The sequence below is a fragment of the Mytilus californianus genome, unplaced genomic scaffold (assembly GCF_021869535.1).
Source record: "Mytilus californianus isolate M0D057914Y unplaced genomic scaffold, xbMytCali1.0.p SCAF_14, whole genome shotgun sequence".
NCBI classification, from domain to species: Eukaryota; Metazoa; Mollusca; class Bivalvia; order Mytilida; family Mytilidae; genus Mytilus; species Mytilus californianus.
The window spans coordinates 12,438,709-12,458,580 of record NW_026262626.1 but is presented as its reverse complement, the minus strand read 5'-3'; the positions used below and the strand labels follow the sequence as shown (position 1 = coordinate 12,458,580).

The 19,872-nt window shown below is 33.4% G+C and overlaps 1 protein-coding gene across 1 annotated transcript; it reads left to right on the top strand.

Annotated features, from left to right (window-relative positions):
* Nucleotides 1-12,522: 12,522 nt before the first annotated feature.
* LOC127724207 (uncharacterized) lies at nucleotides 12,523-19,872 on the top strand. The gene is made up of 5 exons (XM_052231105.1): nucleotides 12,523-13,242; nucleotides 13,797-14,478; nucleotides 16,334-16,409; nucleotides 17,375-18,461; nucleotides 19,007-19,872. The coding sequence occupies exons 4-5, from the start codon at nucleotides 17,570-17,572 to the stop codon at nucleotides 19,747-19,749; spliced, it is 1,635 nt and encodes a 544-aa protein (XP_052087065.1). The 5' UTR covers nucleotides 12,523-13,242; nucleotides 13,797-14,478; nucleotides 16,334-16,409; nucleotides 17,375-17,569; the 3' UTR covers nucleotides 19,750-19,872.

Sequence of the window (19,872 nt, the reverse complement as noted above, 5' to 3'; positions counted from 1 at the left end):
GGGTTGCAGCTCACAAGGAAGCTATTCAACCAAGAGTTCAATGTGTTGAAGTTGAAATCATCCCTTCGTAAGTTTTACAGATGCCATCACGTGTTGGTTGACCGTTATGAAATATTCGTTTCACAGATGATAGCGGATATGTTCCTAATGTCGTAACTACAATCCCGTCCCTTTTTCCCGAATGTGACCTACCGATTTAGACTTATTACCGGGTTTGTACTAGCATGAGCAATACGACGGGTGCCACATGTGGAGCAGGAACTGCTTACTCTTCCAGAGCATCTGAGAACAACCTAAGTTTTTGGTGGGGTTCATGTTGCTCAGTCTTTAGTTCTCTATGTTGTGTTTTGTGTACTATAGTTCGTCTCTTGGTCTTTTTTTTGTCAGTTTGTTTTCAACTTTTGAGTTTGAATGTCCCTCTGCTTGGTATCTTTCGCCTCTCTTTTACAAAAGAGAAGAAAAAACTATACGCTCTTTAATATAACTTTATGAATTAGACTTACCACCAGGTCTGTACTTACACGAGCAACACGACGGGTGCCACATGTAGAGCATGATCGTCTTACCCTTCCGGAAACCTGAAATCACCCCGGTTTTATTGTCGGGTTCCTGTTGCTCAGCCTTTAATTTTCTATCTCGTGTATTGTGTGCTGTTGTTTTTCTTTTTGTCTTTTTTTTTGCAATAGCATTGCCAGTTTGTTTTTTTCATATTATAAGCTTGAATCTAAAAGTCGTCTTTGAGGTTTTAAATGTCTCTGTGATCAGTATCGTTTTAAAAGTTATATATGTGTAAACGTCTGTTCTTTAAATAATAACACAGGATTAATGGTGCCACTTTCATTGCATCATATGAGCAAACCACCTACTGATGCACAAGGAAAAACATATATTTTTTTTCTAATTTGTTAGAATAGCAAATACCACAATTGTCCCACACTTCACCAGCATATTAATAGACATTACGTATCTAGACCAGATACATTTTTAAGCTCTAACTATTTATCTCAAATTTAGATTATTTTGAAACTCCGACATGTTTGTTTATATTTTTAGCAATACGTTTTTACATTGTCCTTGTTCATTCCACATAAGTGTATATGGCTTCTTCTTCCTCCATTAATGTGCATTCCACCTCTGGAGTATTATCGCAAATGAATTTTTACACATGCCAAAAGGAAACATCTTTCCAAAATTTATTAAATAATGAAACTATATTAAAGAAAATTTAAAGTTTGGGTATAAATTCTGCCTGTTCTTATGAATAAGTTTGAGTCTATATAGATGATTAAAAATCTTTTTGGGTTTCCTAAATAGCATGCAAATCTTTACAAATAAAAACGACAAATACAAAATTAAATTAAACCGCGGACTCTCAAAACTATTTTGCAAATATAAATATTTCCAATACAACTTTTACGCAAGAAATTATTGGCAAATAAAATGCATAGATTAACATATACATGTATGATCGACACTGAAAAATGTTTTCAAATATCACATAACTATTTGACAGCATTTACTTTGGTTTTAAATGTTTTGTAAACTGTGATCTCTCAAAACTGTACATACTAGTACTGCTACTGACCACGAAAAAGACGCTTAATGAACGAGTTTAATGTACCGGAATAACACATGGCTGGCAATTGTTTTAAATGAAAGAATAATATCTATATTTTGATTTCCGTCTGGTCGTACAAAGTTTCTTTGGTCACATTTTTGTATTTAGCCTGTTTATCGGGTACCCCTAAATTTACGGTTTTGGGTAGTCACCTTAAAATCCCCCCAAAAGAATGTTTCCCTGTTCGTATATATTTTCGATGCACATATCATCAAGGATCATCGGAATGATGAAGAAATAAATATAATACCATCCCCGAATAAAACTTTTAAACTTAAAGTTGGCAGTTTTTTAGATGGAAATTTAACGCATTTTTCTTTGAAAACGAGAAAACGTATATGATTCAAAAATAGTATTTGACATTTGAGAGGAAACAATATATTATTGTGATACTGCATGCAAATTTAGATGGTCAAATTCTTAACAGTTCTGTCAAAAACTCAAAAATAAAAACATCACTTGTACTTTTTTTTATTACGGAAATTTCATATCCGTCAATCAGCTCCATCATTTATAGTTATCATCTATCAAGTTCGTTCATGGTGGCACGGTAGTATATTTCCTTCCCATAGGGATAATGATATCCTTTTTAGAATTTTCACCACTTTCTAACACTGCCCAAAATTCTACATACACATTTAACTGAAGTACTTTCATTATAATATTCAGAAATGAATTTGAATATGTAGCATGACCGTTTACATTTTTTGCTATCTTTATAAATATAAGGCCACTTGTGCTTTTAGGTCTTTTATCATGCAGTGAATACAAAATTTAAAAAATTCTCAAAATTCATTTTCACCTGCATGTAAAATTATTTCATATTTTTCTACACCTGATTCATCCCTCAGTTTGGGAAAGTATGTTCAGTAGATACTGTATTTTTTTGTCCAATCACACTGTTCAGATATATTGACTTTTAAAAGTAGGGTACACAAAGGAGCAACCTAAATTCCGGAATGTAAATACTACCGTGCCACCTAATAGGTTGTTTTGCTTCACAATGAATTTGATAGTTTCGATGTGATTTTGTAAATTTTCTTTGATTAATTAATCATTTTTGAGATTTTGAAGTGTGATTTGATTTTATATTGTTGTTCTTTTGTGTATTTTCTGTAAATAAATTATATTTTTGTTCATTAAATTTTGACTTTTTATAAAAGTTAACCGAATCCTTTGGATAAGATTTTTTTCCGGATAATGGTTAGTTATGGTAGTCCTGTAAAGTTTACTCCTACTAGTTGCAATATGAGAAAGAATGATAATGTGTGGGGAAAATTGCATTGTGTGTCAATGTTCAACTCCAGAGCAATTAATATGCATGCGAGCTGTCGGGGAAAAAGTGTTATTGAAGCTATGGATATTCGCAGAGATTTGGTGTGCGACAGGGTGATGCAACAACTAGCTTCTCTTGATAATCTGCTTTCCTTGGATGAAAGACTTGTGTATCATCGGTCATGTTACAAGATATACACCATCAGGCAAAATTGTAGCGTCTTTACATTAGAAACAGAAAGCCAAATAATTATGTGATCAATCTGATCCACATGTATCCTCACAACTTGATACATTTTTACGAACTCGCGCTCAGTTTCCTCCTTGTAGTTTGGATATGAAAAAATGTTTTTTGTGCAAAAACAAAACCGTTAAAAAGGACAGAAAACTACACAAAATCGAGTCGCGTGAACGTGTTGACAGTTTTTAGAGGTGCGCTAATGTGAGTAATGATTTATCCATGGTAAAGATAGCCGCGAGTACAGATTTTTTTCAAATGCAGTCTACCATTCAGCATGCATTACCAAGTATTTATTGAAGTCAACACCTGTGCAATCAGGCAATACAGTAACTGGAGAATCAGAACACGAACTTGCTTGCAAATCATTAATAACGATTGTTAATGATGATCTGTTCTTCTCTCCGATACTTACCCATCTGTTAAACTTCAGAACAAACTAATTAGTTATTATGGCAGCTCAATTACAATTCAGACACAGCGGGGACAAGGATGTCAAATATAGTGTTTAGCTCTGAGCTTATTTAGGGGAGGCCATATCTGCTGCTGGAAAATTGAAGTCTATGTTAAGACTTTCAGAACTACACCAAGGTGTGTCTGCAGATATCAAGGATACATTAAATGAAGATCAATTACTTTACACTGCCGCTACCGCTCTTAGGCGCGATATTGAAAACCTTGCTATTTCCTCTGATGACTACCCTAGTGCCAATGAAGCCTCGTTGGGTGCTTCTATGGAAAAGATGCCCGCATCGCTTCTAAAGTTCATTTGTTGGTTGATTGATGAAAAATCACACAAAGGCGCTTCTGAACCGTATGTTGTCCATATTAAAAAATAAAATGCGTAAATGTATGGCTATTACAGAATCTGTAGCAAAATCAACATTCACCCCATTCCATTTGGGACTGGCCGTGCAGTTATATCATGAATATGGGTCACGAACATTGATAGAAACTTTGTATTCAGATGGATTTTGTGCTTCCTATTTAGAGGTAAGATTATACCTGACAAGCATTGCCATGCCCGAGGTTGACCGTATTCAATACGGTATTTACGTCCCAGACGGCATTGTTTCAAAAGGGGGGTCTTTGATACAAGAAGGTGCCGACAATATAGACCTCAACATGGAGACAATTGATGGTAAGGACACGTTCCATTCCATGGCACGAGCAGTCTTTCAGGTTTGTCAGTCTACAATTGATTCGAGTTTACGTCAGATGAAAGTGAAGAGAGGTCAAGATAGAACGTTTCAGTTAACTAACAATGCATCATCGTTTCCGGCTGTTCTACCTTTCATAAAACCAAAGGTAAGAGGAGTTCCTGTTCGTGTTCCGAATGCTTTCAAAAACATTTCAAATTGTGCTGAAAAAATCGAAAACACATCGGAGATTCTTTGGATAATTTTGCGCTCCATGTCAAGAGATATTGGAAACTTTCCTGTTCAGTTAGAAACGTTTGGCCATCAACTTATTCCATTTTGGACCGGATATAACAGCACTCTTTCTGACTTTTCTGCCTGATTTTTTGTGGTGTTGTACGCTCCAATTGTAGACGTAAAACCAAGTGATATGTCAACAGTTTACACGACTATGAAACGATGTTCAGATATGACAAAGTCTATGGGTCAGAAGTATTCGATTCAAAAATTCGACCAACAGCTCTATGCAATTGCGAAACAGGTAGAATGGGCAATGCCAGAAACATAAAAAAACGCACATTCTTCGTTTAGGTGGCTTTCATACTCTCTCATGTTTCATTGCGTCGATTGGGAAACTTTGGAGTGATGGTGGTCTGAAGGATTTATTAATTGACTCATCTGTATATGCAGTAGGGACCGTTGATCAGATGATGTGTGGGAAACATCTCAACCGTGCTGTAAGAGCACTATCTGTTCTGTATGAGGCGTTGGTTGCTTTGTGGTTATCCGCTTTCTTACAATGGTGCAGAGACAATGATTTGATGACTGGTCATTACTGTCTGAGGTGGTCTCAAATTTCAAAAGTGGCCAGCACAATAATAAATCTATAAACGAGACTCTGAGTGTCGTGAGAACCATTCTGATGCAACGCCTTGAAGAGTTCAGACAGTGGGGATGTCAATCGTCACCAACCTTTAAGATTAAGGACAAGTTTTATAAGGGTCTTGACCGATTTTAAATTACAACATTAGCAAATTAGCATTATTATCAATCACTTCCCTAAAAAAAATGATGAGTCTATTTCTTAAACCTCGCATTCGCCTCGGTTGACTATGATATTTTTTGTGTTATGTAACTGGTCTGTCCGACTTTGCAAATACACAATCTTTATTTATCTATAACCATGCAGATAAAATTTTTCAGAAATACCCACCCTTTTGGATGCAAAATTAAAAACACTGTTTCAGCGCTTGAATTTTGTTTTTTTTAAAGAAAGAAAAATTATTGAAATAACTTGATAAACTGGTGTTTTACAGTTTAGAAATTAATTCTGTTATATGCTGAAGTGAAAAATGATAAGCATTTGGAAAGTTAATGGATGTGAAAAGGTCAAGGCCACTTCTACATTTGCTATGTCATAAATGGAAAAAAAATCAGAAGGTTCAAGATTAACGCCATTTTGTAATGGCAGCTCTTCCTATAAATAGTCAAATTTGTCGTTTTGACATCCTTTGCAGCATATGCTTGTGATTAAATCGTTTTTGTAGCATTCTAAAGATATATATCAGAAAATTTCTCCTTTTTTTCCTCGTGGTTGAATTAATGATATTTTTAGGCTTGACCTTTGACCCCAATTTCACAAAAATGTGACCACTCTGGGTTTTAACGACCAAACTTTTCTTATTGTACACATTTTCCTCTTTCCATCGATACATAATTTAGGTGTGTGTTCTTCCGGCACATTAAAGTTTTAAAAAATGAACTCTGGTTGCAGTACTATGATCTACTATACCTTTGTAAATATATTTTGCAAATATTTATATCTCTGTATCAAACTTTGAAGCAACACAGTTTTCGCAAATAAAACGCAGAATTGTATATACTTGAACTAAATAGACAAATGATTGTTAATATAACACACATATTTGACAGCATTTTCCCTGATTGTAACAACATACCTGCCCAAATTGATGTAAATGCATGTTTTCATGCAGTGATTAAATGCATTAAAGTCCTCTTTTAATTAAACCTATGTTATGTAGTACGGTTGAATCCGGTTCCAGGTCGGGCTATTCCATGTTATTATGGTGTAAGGTCGGACCAGTAACACTGTTTTGTTGTTTAGTTATTGTAAGATGATGTGAGAACAAATTAGATGTACAGTTTGTAATGAATTGTCTTGTTTAATCCCCGTCAAAGGCAATAGTATATCACCTAACTGAAACGTCTGTTATTATTTTCAATGGGTTTCTGTTATTGAAATAACACAAATCATTCTATTTCTTTTACAAACAATCGACTAGTAAGTTTTCTTCAATTTCGAAATTCGACATTTTTTAGAAATGATCAATTTCCCGAAAATGTGAAAATCGTTTATTTTTGGAATAACGGAATTCCCCTATTTACACCGTCTAATCAAAATGATCTCATTTAAATCACAACAGTTAGGTCGTGTTTAATTACAAGAGAACCAGATACGGTTTCATAATCTGGTTTTTCAAAAACTTACAAATGAAATCAAACGCTAAAACTAAATACGGGTTTTGTTAAAGAAAACCGATTTTAGTTTCAGTGTTTGATTTCATCAGGAGACCAAAGAATATTCTAAATCAAATTAATGAATATGGATAGTACAAGTTATCCTGTGCTTGATTTTCTTTTCGATGATGATTAAATTTTGTACCAATGATTAATTTAATTGCTGCTGGAAGAACAAAGAGGGACAAAAAACCACGTATTAAAGGTTATGTTAAAAATGAGCTACCTTTCTATAATATAGATGACTTCAGATCTGTGTTCTGTGTAAGCAGATCATTGTTTGAAGAATTTGTGTGCATGATAGGTGACAATGTTGTAAAAAAACCCCTCATGGCGGAGGTAAAAGCCTGTGTCCGCTGAAAAAATTATGTTATAAACAACGAATACACATAAACAGCAACCGTCGGTAGTTTTGTCCATTCAGCTTTTCAGTGGAAGACCAATGAAAAACTGAGCTTGGCAATAACTAAAAAAAAACACGATGAAAATGAATACTAGTATGTCCTCTATACTATAGGACAAGACAGGATTGTATTAAAAAATCAGCAAAACCAAAGCCATTCTGTATTGAAAAAAAATCTAACGAAACAATAATGTATCTAAACCGTACACACAACTATGATATTAATATACTTTACTATAAACCACTAATAAAATAATCAGCACAATTAACCCCTCTTTCCCGCGGGTAACTGCGCGTAGGCAGAATAAGTGTAAGGGAAAATGCACGTCGTAAAAATAACCCCTTATTTCCCTCGGGAAACTGCTTGTAGGCAAAATAAAGACAAAATGCGAACGAGCGCGTAGATAAGATAACTCCTTTGGCGGCAAATTGCATGTCTTTTCAAATAACAACTTATATATCGTCGGGTAGAAATGGCAGCGGTTACAAAATTTTCTTGTAGATTTAGACTTATTTAGAATATATTCGTCTACAAAAAGACTCTGTGCACATTAGGAAAAGAACCCTATTCTGATTTAATAATTATATCTTTATTTTCAGTTCAGTACAGTTATATATATATGGCTTTCATGTGTGTGGTAAGGATGATTGTCATTATAATTAGTATTACTGATTTCTAATTACCTATCAGTGTCACCAAACGGATATACAAAAGAACTGAGAGTATTATCATGATGATATGGGACGAATAAAATAGTTTAAAATTGATAGCATTTATATGTGCTATAGCTAGGTATTTTAAAGTATCGACTATTGTATAGTTCTGTTTAAAACCTTTCTATTTGCAAGATCAATATTAAACGTGATTTATGAAAATTATATATAAAAAATAAAATATTTACACCGTATTTTTCCTTACTTAAATATGATCATAATATACAGCTTTCAAAAAAAGAATTTTTCGATTTGCGCGTGTATGTTTTACTGCTTATTAGATTTTCTATTTAAGCACATCTGCTAGTTCGGGTAAACCATTCTGTATTACGAATCATGGCAGAGCGTAAAAAGATACTTTCCTCTCAGTCAAATTTTAATAGTTTACAACGTGTCAAAGTTTTTCGAGTCGCAGGTTCAGCAACCGACGGCCACTCCACTAAATGCCTCTACAAAGAGAACTGCAGAAGCTACCCTGGATAGCGAGGCTCTACTATATGGAGAATTCCCTGTCCCCGCCCCCCAAAAAATGCATTCGGAATAAAATGAAGAAAAAAAGTATATCAAAACGTTATAGAATAGCGACAAATGCTTATTTAGCAACTGCCGTCGTCATAGTTATACTTTCATATCCATAATTTCCAAAATGTGACAATTTTAACATATTTTTATACTCCGTTTTACAAGAAAATCAACGGCTGTGTCACACTATTTACTTTGCGAATACACATATAGTGTTTACATATTTTAACCGGATCAATGACCATTACTGGACACTGACTTCATTGATGAGTTTATCCCAAACACCTGTCTATAGATGGACTGGTCTATGATAAGAGAACCGGTTAAACCCCGCTCATCTTGAATCCGATAAATCTTGTTTCAGGGCAGGTTTTACCGTTTCTTGAATCGGAGAAAATCCGGTTTTGGTTTCTTGTAAAATAGCGTTTTGGTTTTCAAACCCGGTTCCGGATTCTTTGTAATCAAACACGGCCTTAATGACTTGCATAGACGACGTTGATGTGTCTGGACAGGTAAAGTAACAACATCTTGTGCAAGCATAGATAACATGTACGAAAAATGATATTTATTTCAAAAGAAAAAGACTAGTTCAAAAAAACAAAGTAAGCTACGACCAGATCCGTTCGTATTCTGAAGAAATACGTATCCGGATGAAACAGAAATAAAAAACTAAAGACAACATCCCCTAAAAGAAAAAAAACCAACCAAACAAACAAACAACACAAAAATGTTATTGTTAATTGTGCCCTTTATTGAATTCAAACTTGAGAGTCCCCTGTACTCGGTTTTAGAACGGAACCGTTTTGAAAAAGGATTCAAGTTTATTTGTATAGTGTCGGGATTTATCATCTTGGCTTGATACATGTGATATTTAATCTATATTAATTAACTCTATAAATTGTGTATTTATAAAAAAAAATCAAAATAAACTTAATTTCCCTATGTAAAAGAAATGAATTTCTTCTTAAACTTATTTGGCTCTTTTTGCTCAATCTTCCTTCTAAAAGTTTTTTTTTTTATTTTACTTTTTGTCCGGGTTGGGCATGCGGGCGTGTGTTGGAAAATAATCACATAATTTATTTAATCAACTTCTCCTAGGTAGTTCTTAACCTAGATACCAGACAGAAATATTGCACATAATTATGTTGAAGTTAGGCAACTGCTACATGTATTTATAGAATTGATAACACGTGCCGAAGTTTTTAACCTACTTGTATGAAATTGTTTGAGGAATTTGTTTTACCATTGCTTCGATCTTACGGAATTCGTTTATCTTCATGAAGAAAAAAAAAATCAAAAAAATGCACTATAATTGGTGTAAACAACTCCTACTGCATCCTTGATTTTTCATAGAATAATGGCACATTCATTGCAGTTGTGCACTTTCTATATTGGAATTGTTTGACGATTTTTACCTAATTTTCCAGACCTTTAATCAGCAAAATTTTTAAAAGATGATAACCATTTTTTTTTTATCCCAGATCTTTTGGAACTTCACAACCTTATTGAGCTGTGCACCTTTCATTATCGAGTTGTTTAAAGATTTTTTTTCATTTCTCCATTTGATATTTTTTTATCTATTTTAATCTTTGGGAATGACAATTCTCCACTGTTTAATAAAACACTCTGCACAACCCGACCATTTGAATCTTTGATCCATTTTTTTCTATTCATAAATTATAATAATTTAATCTAAATTTTGTTATCATCTTTCTTTATAGAAACTTTGAACAAAAAAGGTAATTTTCAGATGCGGATCAACGATTTTGAAAGGGGGGCAAACTAGGCAACGTAAGGAGTTAGACATGCAAAGTCTACGCATTTAGCATATATGTAGCTCCATAAGGGGGACCCCCCTAAATCCGCCTCTGATTCTATTCTGAGATATTTATTCCCCATTGTTTGCTGTTGTACCTACTGTAACATCTGTAATCTGTTAGTTTATTATAATAAAATTAATTAACATATGGTGATGACCGGTGGGCGTGCGGGCGTGCGACGGAAAAGTAAGTAACTTATTTGTGTAATGTTTACCTGGATTTGTACTTCTATATATATATTGTTTTGGCCGGGTTGGACGAAGTCCCAACCCGGCTTAAAATATGGTGATGACCGGGAGGGCGTGCGGGCGTGCGTGGGAAAAGTAAGTAACTAATTTGTGTAATCAACTTCTCTCACAGTTCTCAACCCAGATACCAGACACCACACAGAAAAATGCACATACATTTATGTTGAAGTTATGCAAAGCTATTATAGAATTGGGAACTTAGTCATTTTTCAGCAAAACAAAATAGGACATCATCGTCACGTTTAAGATAAATGTCGCGTAGGGAAGCGGATTCCGAACGCATCTCTGTTGACCATTCCAGTATATTTCGTCATTCGGAATATCTCCGATTTTCTTTTTGGATCACCTGCAATAACCAGATATGTCATTTGTAATTTCATTGTGACGTTATGAACATGTCATAACTGATAAAGTTGACCAAAACGGCTATTGAGCCTACCGATTTTGACCACTCAAATGTGACCTTTAGTCTTACAAAAACGGATGTTTTTTTCTTACATAAATATGTTAGACGAAGAGTAGGACTGAATATAAAAATAAGAAAATGTGATTGCCAATGAGACAAATATCCACCAGAGACTAAATGACATATGTGATTGCAGACAAAAGAGTCGAGGTCGTTTTTAGTAGTACAGGTATTAAAACTTCTGTTCCGAGATTTCATTTTATTACATTGGTTGCAATGATTTACATTGATTTCCCAGTGAAATAAAAACCGATAATTTCACATGTGAAATAAACGTGGTTATTTCACTCCTCTGACGTCATACAACAATAGGCGTTGTCAAGACGTCGATAACGTCGGATCAAAACAAATTATGAATGCGTAGAAAAAGATAATAGTTCCTTACATTTTCTACTTTAATTTCATAAAAAAAAGCATTTGCCAATGTAATAAAAAGAATAACTAATCAAAGAATTCAAATATCGAAAAATATTCAACTCGTGACCGAACAACACTGATAATTAACTCATGCGCTACGCGCATTCATGAATTAATGTGTTGTTCGGTCACTCGTTGAATATTTTTCTCTATTTGAATTCTTCGATTAGTTATTCTATAATTACATACAAACAACATGTGATAACGTCAGAAATCTATGCATTGTTGAAATCGATACAACGTCGCTTTATAAAAACATCAACTGATTGGTGATGTTACCTAAAGGTAGGTTTTCATGAGGATAAGCGGATAAGCATAGCAAAATTTGATAGAAAGTTTGACGCGTAAATCTATTTAATTCGTTCCTTTTGCTTAATTCCCTTTATGTGAAATACGAATGCTATCAATTATGTCACTTTTCAAACTCCACATTGAAACAACAACTATCCCGGAACTCTCTTATAAACTGTACTATAATACACCAGAAACCACATTGAACATAGCTTTAGGTAAAGACTAACAGTCTAACACATATTTTGTCCAACTTACAGCGTCTTCAGATCTTCGTTTTAATCACAACAATTGAGAAAGCAAGTGTTACAGCGAAACATGTCAGTTTTGTTGGCAGGCCTATGAAAGGTATTGGAGTAGGAGAAGTGCCGGGGATTGGTAATACATCGAAAGCCAGCTTTTGTAGAAGAGGAATAACTGAAGTAAGTATAGATAAGTTTTGTATCTAATGACTAGTTGATTTGTAGCAATTAACTTCTGCCTTCTGAAATTTTCTCTCTATTGACATAACTGGAACGCATTAATATGCCAGCTTTAGCTGGCACTTATGGTAGAAGCATCGAATTGGAATAAAGAACGATAACTCTCACTACATGAGCAATCTAAAAAGTTTCGTCACTCTCGTTAAATCTCGTACGATTTTTTTTTTAAATTTTCGAAGTAGATCAAGTCAAGTTATCTAACTCTTAAAAATATTTGTTTTCTTTTTTTTCATTATATTTATTAAATAAACATTGTATTCTTGCTTGGCTCCAAATATAAGGTCAATTCTTCAAATATTGAAAACGAAATTATCATTGGAATATCCGTAAGGACAATTTCAGGACTAAACTGGACCCCTGCTGTTGTTTCAATCTTATCTACACAAACAACAGGTCAGCGCTAATATAAGACAGCCACGATTAAGGCTGTACCGTTATCTCTCGTTAATTACGAGAGTTGATAGTTATAAACATTGAAAATGGCGCCGAACAAGTAAATATGACTCCTCGTAAAATTGGAAAGAATATATGTACTGTATGCAAGATTGTTGATTTACCAAATGGATCGACTTGGAGACACCTAAATTCTGATGCTGGTCTTAAGAAAAATTTGTCAACATTGCTTCTGAAATACGGCGAAATAGATGTTTTAGAAGGTGTCGTTTGTAGAAACTGTGAAAGAAAACTACTGAGTATAGACAAACAAGTTTCAGAATTTCGTTCAAAATGTAATGAAAAGTTAGATTTAGTAGGTGGTAAACGTTGCATGTCAGAACATTTATCTAAGGCAACAAAAAGACGGAGTGAGTCGATAGAAGTAAGAGCTAAAACTGAACTTTTCCCAAATACTCCAGATAGTGGAACATGCAGCATCATTACAGAGGATAAAGAAAATGACAGTTCTGTGCTGAATGTGATACCAACAACTCCGAGGCTGAGTTTTTCTAATTCTTCAGATTCTGGATACATTACATTATTAACACCTATTCTTCCAAAACCAAGTTTCCAGAGTTATAGTACAACCCCTGGCACCATAGCAGACATCAACAAAAGTACAGTGCAAAGTAAATGGTAAGTTCAATTCTTTAATATTACAGTTTTGCATCTATGATATATCCCTCTTAAGAAAAGGGGACTGTCCGGCCCCTCAAACTTTAAACCCTTGAATTTCCTGTTCATTTTGGGGCCCTTTTAATCAATGTTTAAAAGTCACCAATATGTGTTAATATTAAAGTTTCGAGTCTTATTCCGTCAGTACAAGTGTTATTCTGATAATAATGGTGTAATTCAGTCATTCCTGTTACCCTTTATACAATGTAGCTTGCTGTTCGGTGTGAGCAATTTTTTTTAAGGCTCCTTGTTGAAGGCCGTACTTATAATTGCTAGCTTTTAATACATTGCGTCTTGGATGGAGAGTTGTGTCATTGTCACTCATACCACATCTCATTATTTATGTTATTTGTACCTAATATAGAAAATATTTTTTTATATACATGTACATGTACTAACTGCATGACCTGTCATGTCTGAATCATGTGTGTAAATGTACAGTGTACATGTATCTGAATATTTTAAATTGATATTTTACCTTATTATTTATATGTATTATTTTATTTAAATTACAGTATAACGTCAACTCCAAAACCAGAAAACAGAGGTTCAGAATTAAAATTAAGCAAAAAACATGAGTTGCCACTTCAAGAGCACAACTATGCAAGCAGTGCTTCAGAGAAATTCAACAGAAAGAAAGCATGTTCAAGAAAGAAAAAAAAACCTTCTGAATCATCATTGAAAACATCAGAAAATAATGATTTACACAAGAAATTATTTGAACAACCAGAAATTTGTGACATTTTGTCTTCTGAGGAATTCTCAACTGTTATTTCTGTTTTGCCAACAAGATCACGGAAAACTTTGGTTAACACCATATTACAATTTGCTGAAATTAAAACTCTTGTGAAAGAAGAACTGTTTTCGGAGTTATCAAAAGAACACAAAATTTTGAAAAACAGAAAGCATGGAAAAATAAGCACATTAATGACAAAGGATTTTGAAGACTTAAAACAGTTTACTTGGGACAGTATTGTAAATGAGGCAGTGACAGAATTCCCTCTTCTTGTTGATGTTTTGCTGGCATTTTTAGTCCCTGACAGTTTGGAACAAAAGACTAAAGTAGAACGAGTTGCATCTCTAACTCCAAGAATTGGATTTTTGTATTCCGTTCTTGCACAGGGCAGAAATCATGAACTGAGTAAGGTGCAGAGAGTTATAAGCATCAACCTGTTTGACAACCTGTGTGATCAAAAGGTAATTTATTTGCTATATATAGCTTGTTGATTTTAATTGAATGGTTAAAAAAAAATGTTTGTTTAACAACTCAGTGACTTACATGTACCAAATTCATGTATATATATGCACAAATGACATGTTCAAGTACATTGTACATGTACATACAATGTACATTAACATGCAGCTGACATACACATGTACATGTATATATAATGTGTGAAACAGTGTGATGACTAATCTATTTCTGTAACACACATATATACATGTATATCAATCTGACACGAAATCAAAATTCAATAATATTCGAACAAATTGAGTTCTGAAATTTTGAAATACAATTTCTTTCTATTGTCAGATCAAAATTGTATGTACATGTAATTTGGACATTAGGTTGGGTAAAAAGCGGATAAACAAACATTTTTTTTTCAGTTTTTTTTATACCTGATACAATGTATGTGAACCTGCTTGAAAATTTAACCCATTGCCTTTTGAAATGTTTTAACTCACCAAATTAATAATTTTTATCAGAGGATTACATTCATACATGTATATGTACATGTATATGTATACATGTATGCTCAACAGTAAATACTAGTCATGACAGAAAATTAGAATTATCATTTTAAAAATGTACATTCTACCTACATACAAATATATGATGAAGAAAATTAGATGAAAAAAGCTCAGTTTAAAAAAAAAAAAATGCAAAATTCATATAAATAATATTTTCTTCCTCCCCTTTGGCAAAATGTTTGGATAATAATATTTGTAAAAGAAGCAAAATTTCTAATACTACATAATTGTAAACAAGGTTTAAAGTTATCATGGTTATGTTATCTAACAGTTTATCTGTTAAGTAATTTATTCATATTTGACATATATATTTAAAACAAATATCATGCTCCTACACATGTAGCTTGATTCAGGTAACGTTAATTAAAAAACAGCATGAGATCACACCTGGTTTTTGTATGTCTGTCCTTGGCTTAAGACTGTCATGACTGACACAATGTCTCTAAAAGTTATCAATCTCAGTATGTACATGTACATTACATGCACATGTATGTAATGGTAATATTAAAACATAAGAAGATGTGGTATATGATTGCCAATGCAACAACATTCCTTCAAAGACCTAAAGTAGTAAATATACAGTCATAAATTGTGGTTTGGCATTTCCAGGACCAAATTCATTATTCTCCACATTTTTCTCAAGATTGTATTACAAAATTCACAAAAATCAACAAGACAGAAAAGATTTTCACAGGCTAGAGGCTGGCAGTCTTGTGCTAAATTCGAAGACTTAATATAAAAGTTAACGCAATTACAGGTCAAGCTATGAAAAGCTCTATTAAAAATGACTAGTGTAAAAATGATATCATATATAAAACTGTAAATTCAGAAATAATTAAGTTTCCTGATAAGAAATTAAATATTGCAATGCAGAATAAAAGGTCAAACTTGAAAGCATTTGGGGCCAGCTGAAGGACGCCTCCGGGTGCTGGAGTTTCTCGCTGCATTGAAGACCCATTGGTGGCCTTCGGCTGTTGTCTGCTCTATTGTCGGGTTGTTGTCTCTTTGACACATTCCCCATTTCCATTCTCAATTTTATACATACATGTATATTTGTTTTCCTTTCATGTACAATGTTGTACAGGTTGTATCTGACTTTTGAGAGTTCATTAATGTTTGCCAATATTTGTTTGCTTGCACAAATATGTGGAAAGCAGATAACACACAACACAAGCACAAGATTATTTGGTTTGAGCCATCGTGCTTACACATTTTTAATATTTTTTTCCGTTGATTTGCACATTAACCATTGTTAACAGCATTGCATGTAACATTCTCCAGTATGCTGATTATTTTTCAGGGACTGAATGCATGTATGAAAATTGAAGTTTTATTCATTCAAGCATGAATCAAAGAAATGAAACAGCAGTGAAGAAGTATGTATTTCTGTAAATTGAATGCATTAAAATATTATTTAAGCAATAATTCAAGGTCATGTAGCCATAATTTTTAGGTATATTGTACATAATAGGAGGCATTTTTATGCTGTTTTTTTTTTTAAATAAATTAAACTTAAGCTGGCAACCATGAATTATATTTTTATTCTGATAGGACAATAAATGTCAAAGGTAATTTGAGTATGTCAATTATTTTTAACTGAAGCTTTACAAACAAAGCATTTGAATGACTACATACATGTAATGTACATAGTGGAATTAAATGACATTTGTTTTAATGTGGAATGGGTGAATACAAGATTTCTACACTGTAATACAAAAGTAGGTTAAACCGTTATGGAAAATAAGAATAGAGGTGCAACGTACATGACATACAAAGAAACGGTTAAATTGCATTGATATTAAGTTAATTTAAGAGTAAGAACACTCTGAATAAGTTAAAATAAGTTTATATGAAAAAATATTTTCAAATAATTTAATTTTGGATGTAACGCGTCTTCTCATTGGCTGACGTTGTTTTGTTTATCAGCTCATATACATAATTTTGTCATGTGACCGTGACGTCATCAACGTTTTTTCATGGTTTACTCAGGTTTAAAATGGAATTTAGAATTAAATTATAAGAAATGACTGTAATATTTTTTCTGTCTATTCGAAATAACATAAAAAATGTGGTGCACACTTTAAAATAACCCGCTACGCGGGTTATTCAGTGTGCACCACATTTTTGATGTTATTTCTTCATAGACAGAAAAAATATTACAGTCATTCCTTAAATAAAAAATAGTAGACACAAAAAATAAAAAAGGGGGAGGTCCACTCCACAAGCAACTGTGGTTAAAACAGCCTATTCACCGGTGCAAATAGAATGAATATAAAAAATGTTGTCAAGTTGTTTTCATTGGTACAAAATCATTTTTAACAAGTGAATTTATCATCAACAGGTATTTGACAGATTGCAACCTATAGGTGTCTGTTTGAGCTATGGTCATGGTTTGACCATATTGGACAAATTTTCTGGAAATTTCAACTCCACTGTCATTGATGCTCTGAAAGATGAGAAAAGGATTCGCTTGGTAGGAGACAACATTAATTGGAAGACAAATGTTCACGACGAGAGACAAGACAACCATGGTAAAATGCATCATGCTTTTGGATCCGCTGTGATTGTTCAGACCCTATCTTTTGACAATATAAGCAGAATTAAACCTCAAAAACTTTTCTATGAAGTAGACCATCAGCTTTTCCTTCCTTCGTCGGAAGAATGGAAGCATATCAAGGAGGAATATGCCATACATATGCTTCATGTTGCCTTCAAACATATTCCTTACTTTAAGATTTTTGAAAAATTAATTACAAAACAGATTGTTGGTCAATATAGTGAGCAATTGAAGAAGAAAAACAAGGTTGTTCCTTTACCCGTGCTCCATTTGAATGAACAGAAATATGATGATGTTGTTCAGATTATGGACTATTATGAAAATTTCCTAAGTGACACTTATGAAAAAGCTGGATTGGACTTTAACAACAATACGCACGTTCATTGTGGGGGTGACCAGTTGACGCGTGAACGGTATTCTGGAGCAAAGAGATTAAGATCAGGAGCTGCCACACCATCCAATAGATTCGAACATTTATCACCAATAACTTTCGAATTGTTTCACATGCAAATGAACTATGTAAAATTGATGTTCAAACGTTTGCATAGTGAAGAAGGACTGCAGGAACAAGGCACCCTAAAATGTGAAGCAAATAGGGTTCTAAGAACGAGTTTGAACCCAAATGTTAATGAGCATTTTGATGCAGATAAGGACTTTATTGTGTCATTCACAGATGCATATATTGTTGAGGCCATTACCCATTTTTTTGATATGGAAAGTGTGTTTTCTGCACCAAGAAAAAATGTATTACCAGACAATGTTTGTACAGAGGACCAAAAGAAGGAATGGGTGATGGATATGTTCCAAAAAATTGTTGAAATCTATGTGTGGGATAAAGAGAACAAACAAAACCAAGAGGATAATGTTGAAGGTATGTTAAATCATTAATATACATAAAAAGTTTACTGAAATCGAGAAATGGAGTTTGTTTCCTTACTTCTTAATTTGAGCATTTAAGGTTTTATTTGAAGTCTTGAAATCAGTGGTACATTATACATTTTGTAGCTTCTTATAGTGAAATTCTGATATAATTTTAATATTTAATTGATCAGTAAACAAAATGGGCAAAAGGTTAACATGGTTAATACAGAAACAAATATTTTGAGAAATTAAAAAAAAATAATGGAATGTTGAATAAAAACAATATCCGGAATAGGAATTATGATTATTAAAATCAATTTATCATGTTTATTCTCATTCAATTGCAATTTTGTGAAGATAATAAAAACTCAAAATAGGAAGAGAAAAAAAAAATTCAATGTAAATTGATTATTTTACACTTTTTATAATTTGGATAAATGTTTAACATTGTGTATATGATTGTTATAAATCTAATATGAGAATTTGTGTCAAATAGGTGAACATGCCCCTTTAATAAATTTCGAATGTATTTTACAAATAATTTTATCATTTCAGTTGATGGTGTTGTCATTCCAATTCAACTAAGTAATGGAAAGAGACGGTCCTATGTAATTAAAAAGGCGCAGAAATCACAAACACCGCAAGAAGACAAAGTGAAAAATTATGGACATTTATGTCTTGAACTTGGGTTACAGTTCAAGGCAATACTGGATCTTTGCAAACTGCCAGATAGGGATCGTGGTCTACGACTATTGAAAGTTTGCATGATACATTTCAAGGCAAACAACAACTTGTCCAAGTATGCCTATGAAATTTTAAGATTATTGGTTCATCAGTTGTGCATATTGTCAGAGCAGGAGGCACATGAAGAGTTTTATGGACTATTCGTGAACACTAAAGGGAAAATAGACAGCCATATACCATGTGATTTACAAATGGAATACATTGTGAAGTCCGTAAAACGTAACATTAAACACATGTTTTCAAATAAGACCGATAAAAACATAACGACAAGAACAAGTGCTCTTCCAGCAATAAAGGATATAGCTGAAAATTTTGACAAAACTTCAGGAGTAATCATCCGTTGTAAAAAACATTCCAGCATTGATGCCATCAAGGATGAATTGGACATAATATTCGACCTGCAAAATGTAAATCCTTTCACTTTTACAGCAGGCAGATCTCATGACTCATTTAAAACAATATCTAGTAGAATGGACAAGCTCTTGGATGTGCATCATTTTCATTCTTGGATAGAAAGCAATGTATACAAACATGCTACTGAACTCGGAAATTAATTCTCTACTCATCATGCTAACTTTAACATTTTTATACGACTGCAAAATCGTATATTGGTATGACGTTGGCGTCGTCGTCCGAAGACACATTGGTTTTCGCACTCTAAATTTAGTTTAAGTGTA

Coding starts and splice junctions, on each gene's coding strand:
- LOC127724207 (XM_052231105.1), top strand. CDS start 17,570: ATGCATCATGCTTTTGGATCCGCTGTGATTGTTCAGACCCTATCTTTT. Junction 18,462..19,006: donor CCAAGAGGATAATGTTGAAG/GTATGTTAAATC, acceptor TTATCATTTCAG/TTGATGGTGTTGTCATTCCA.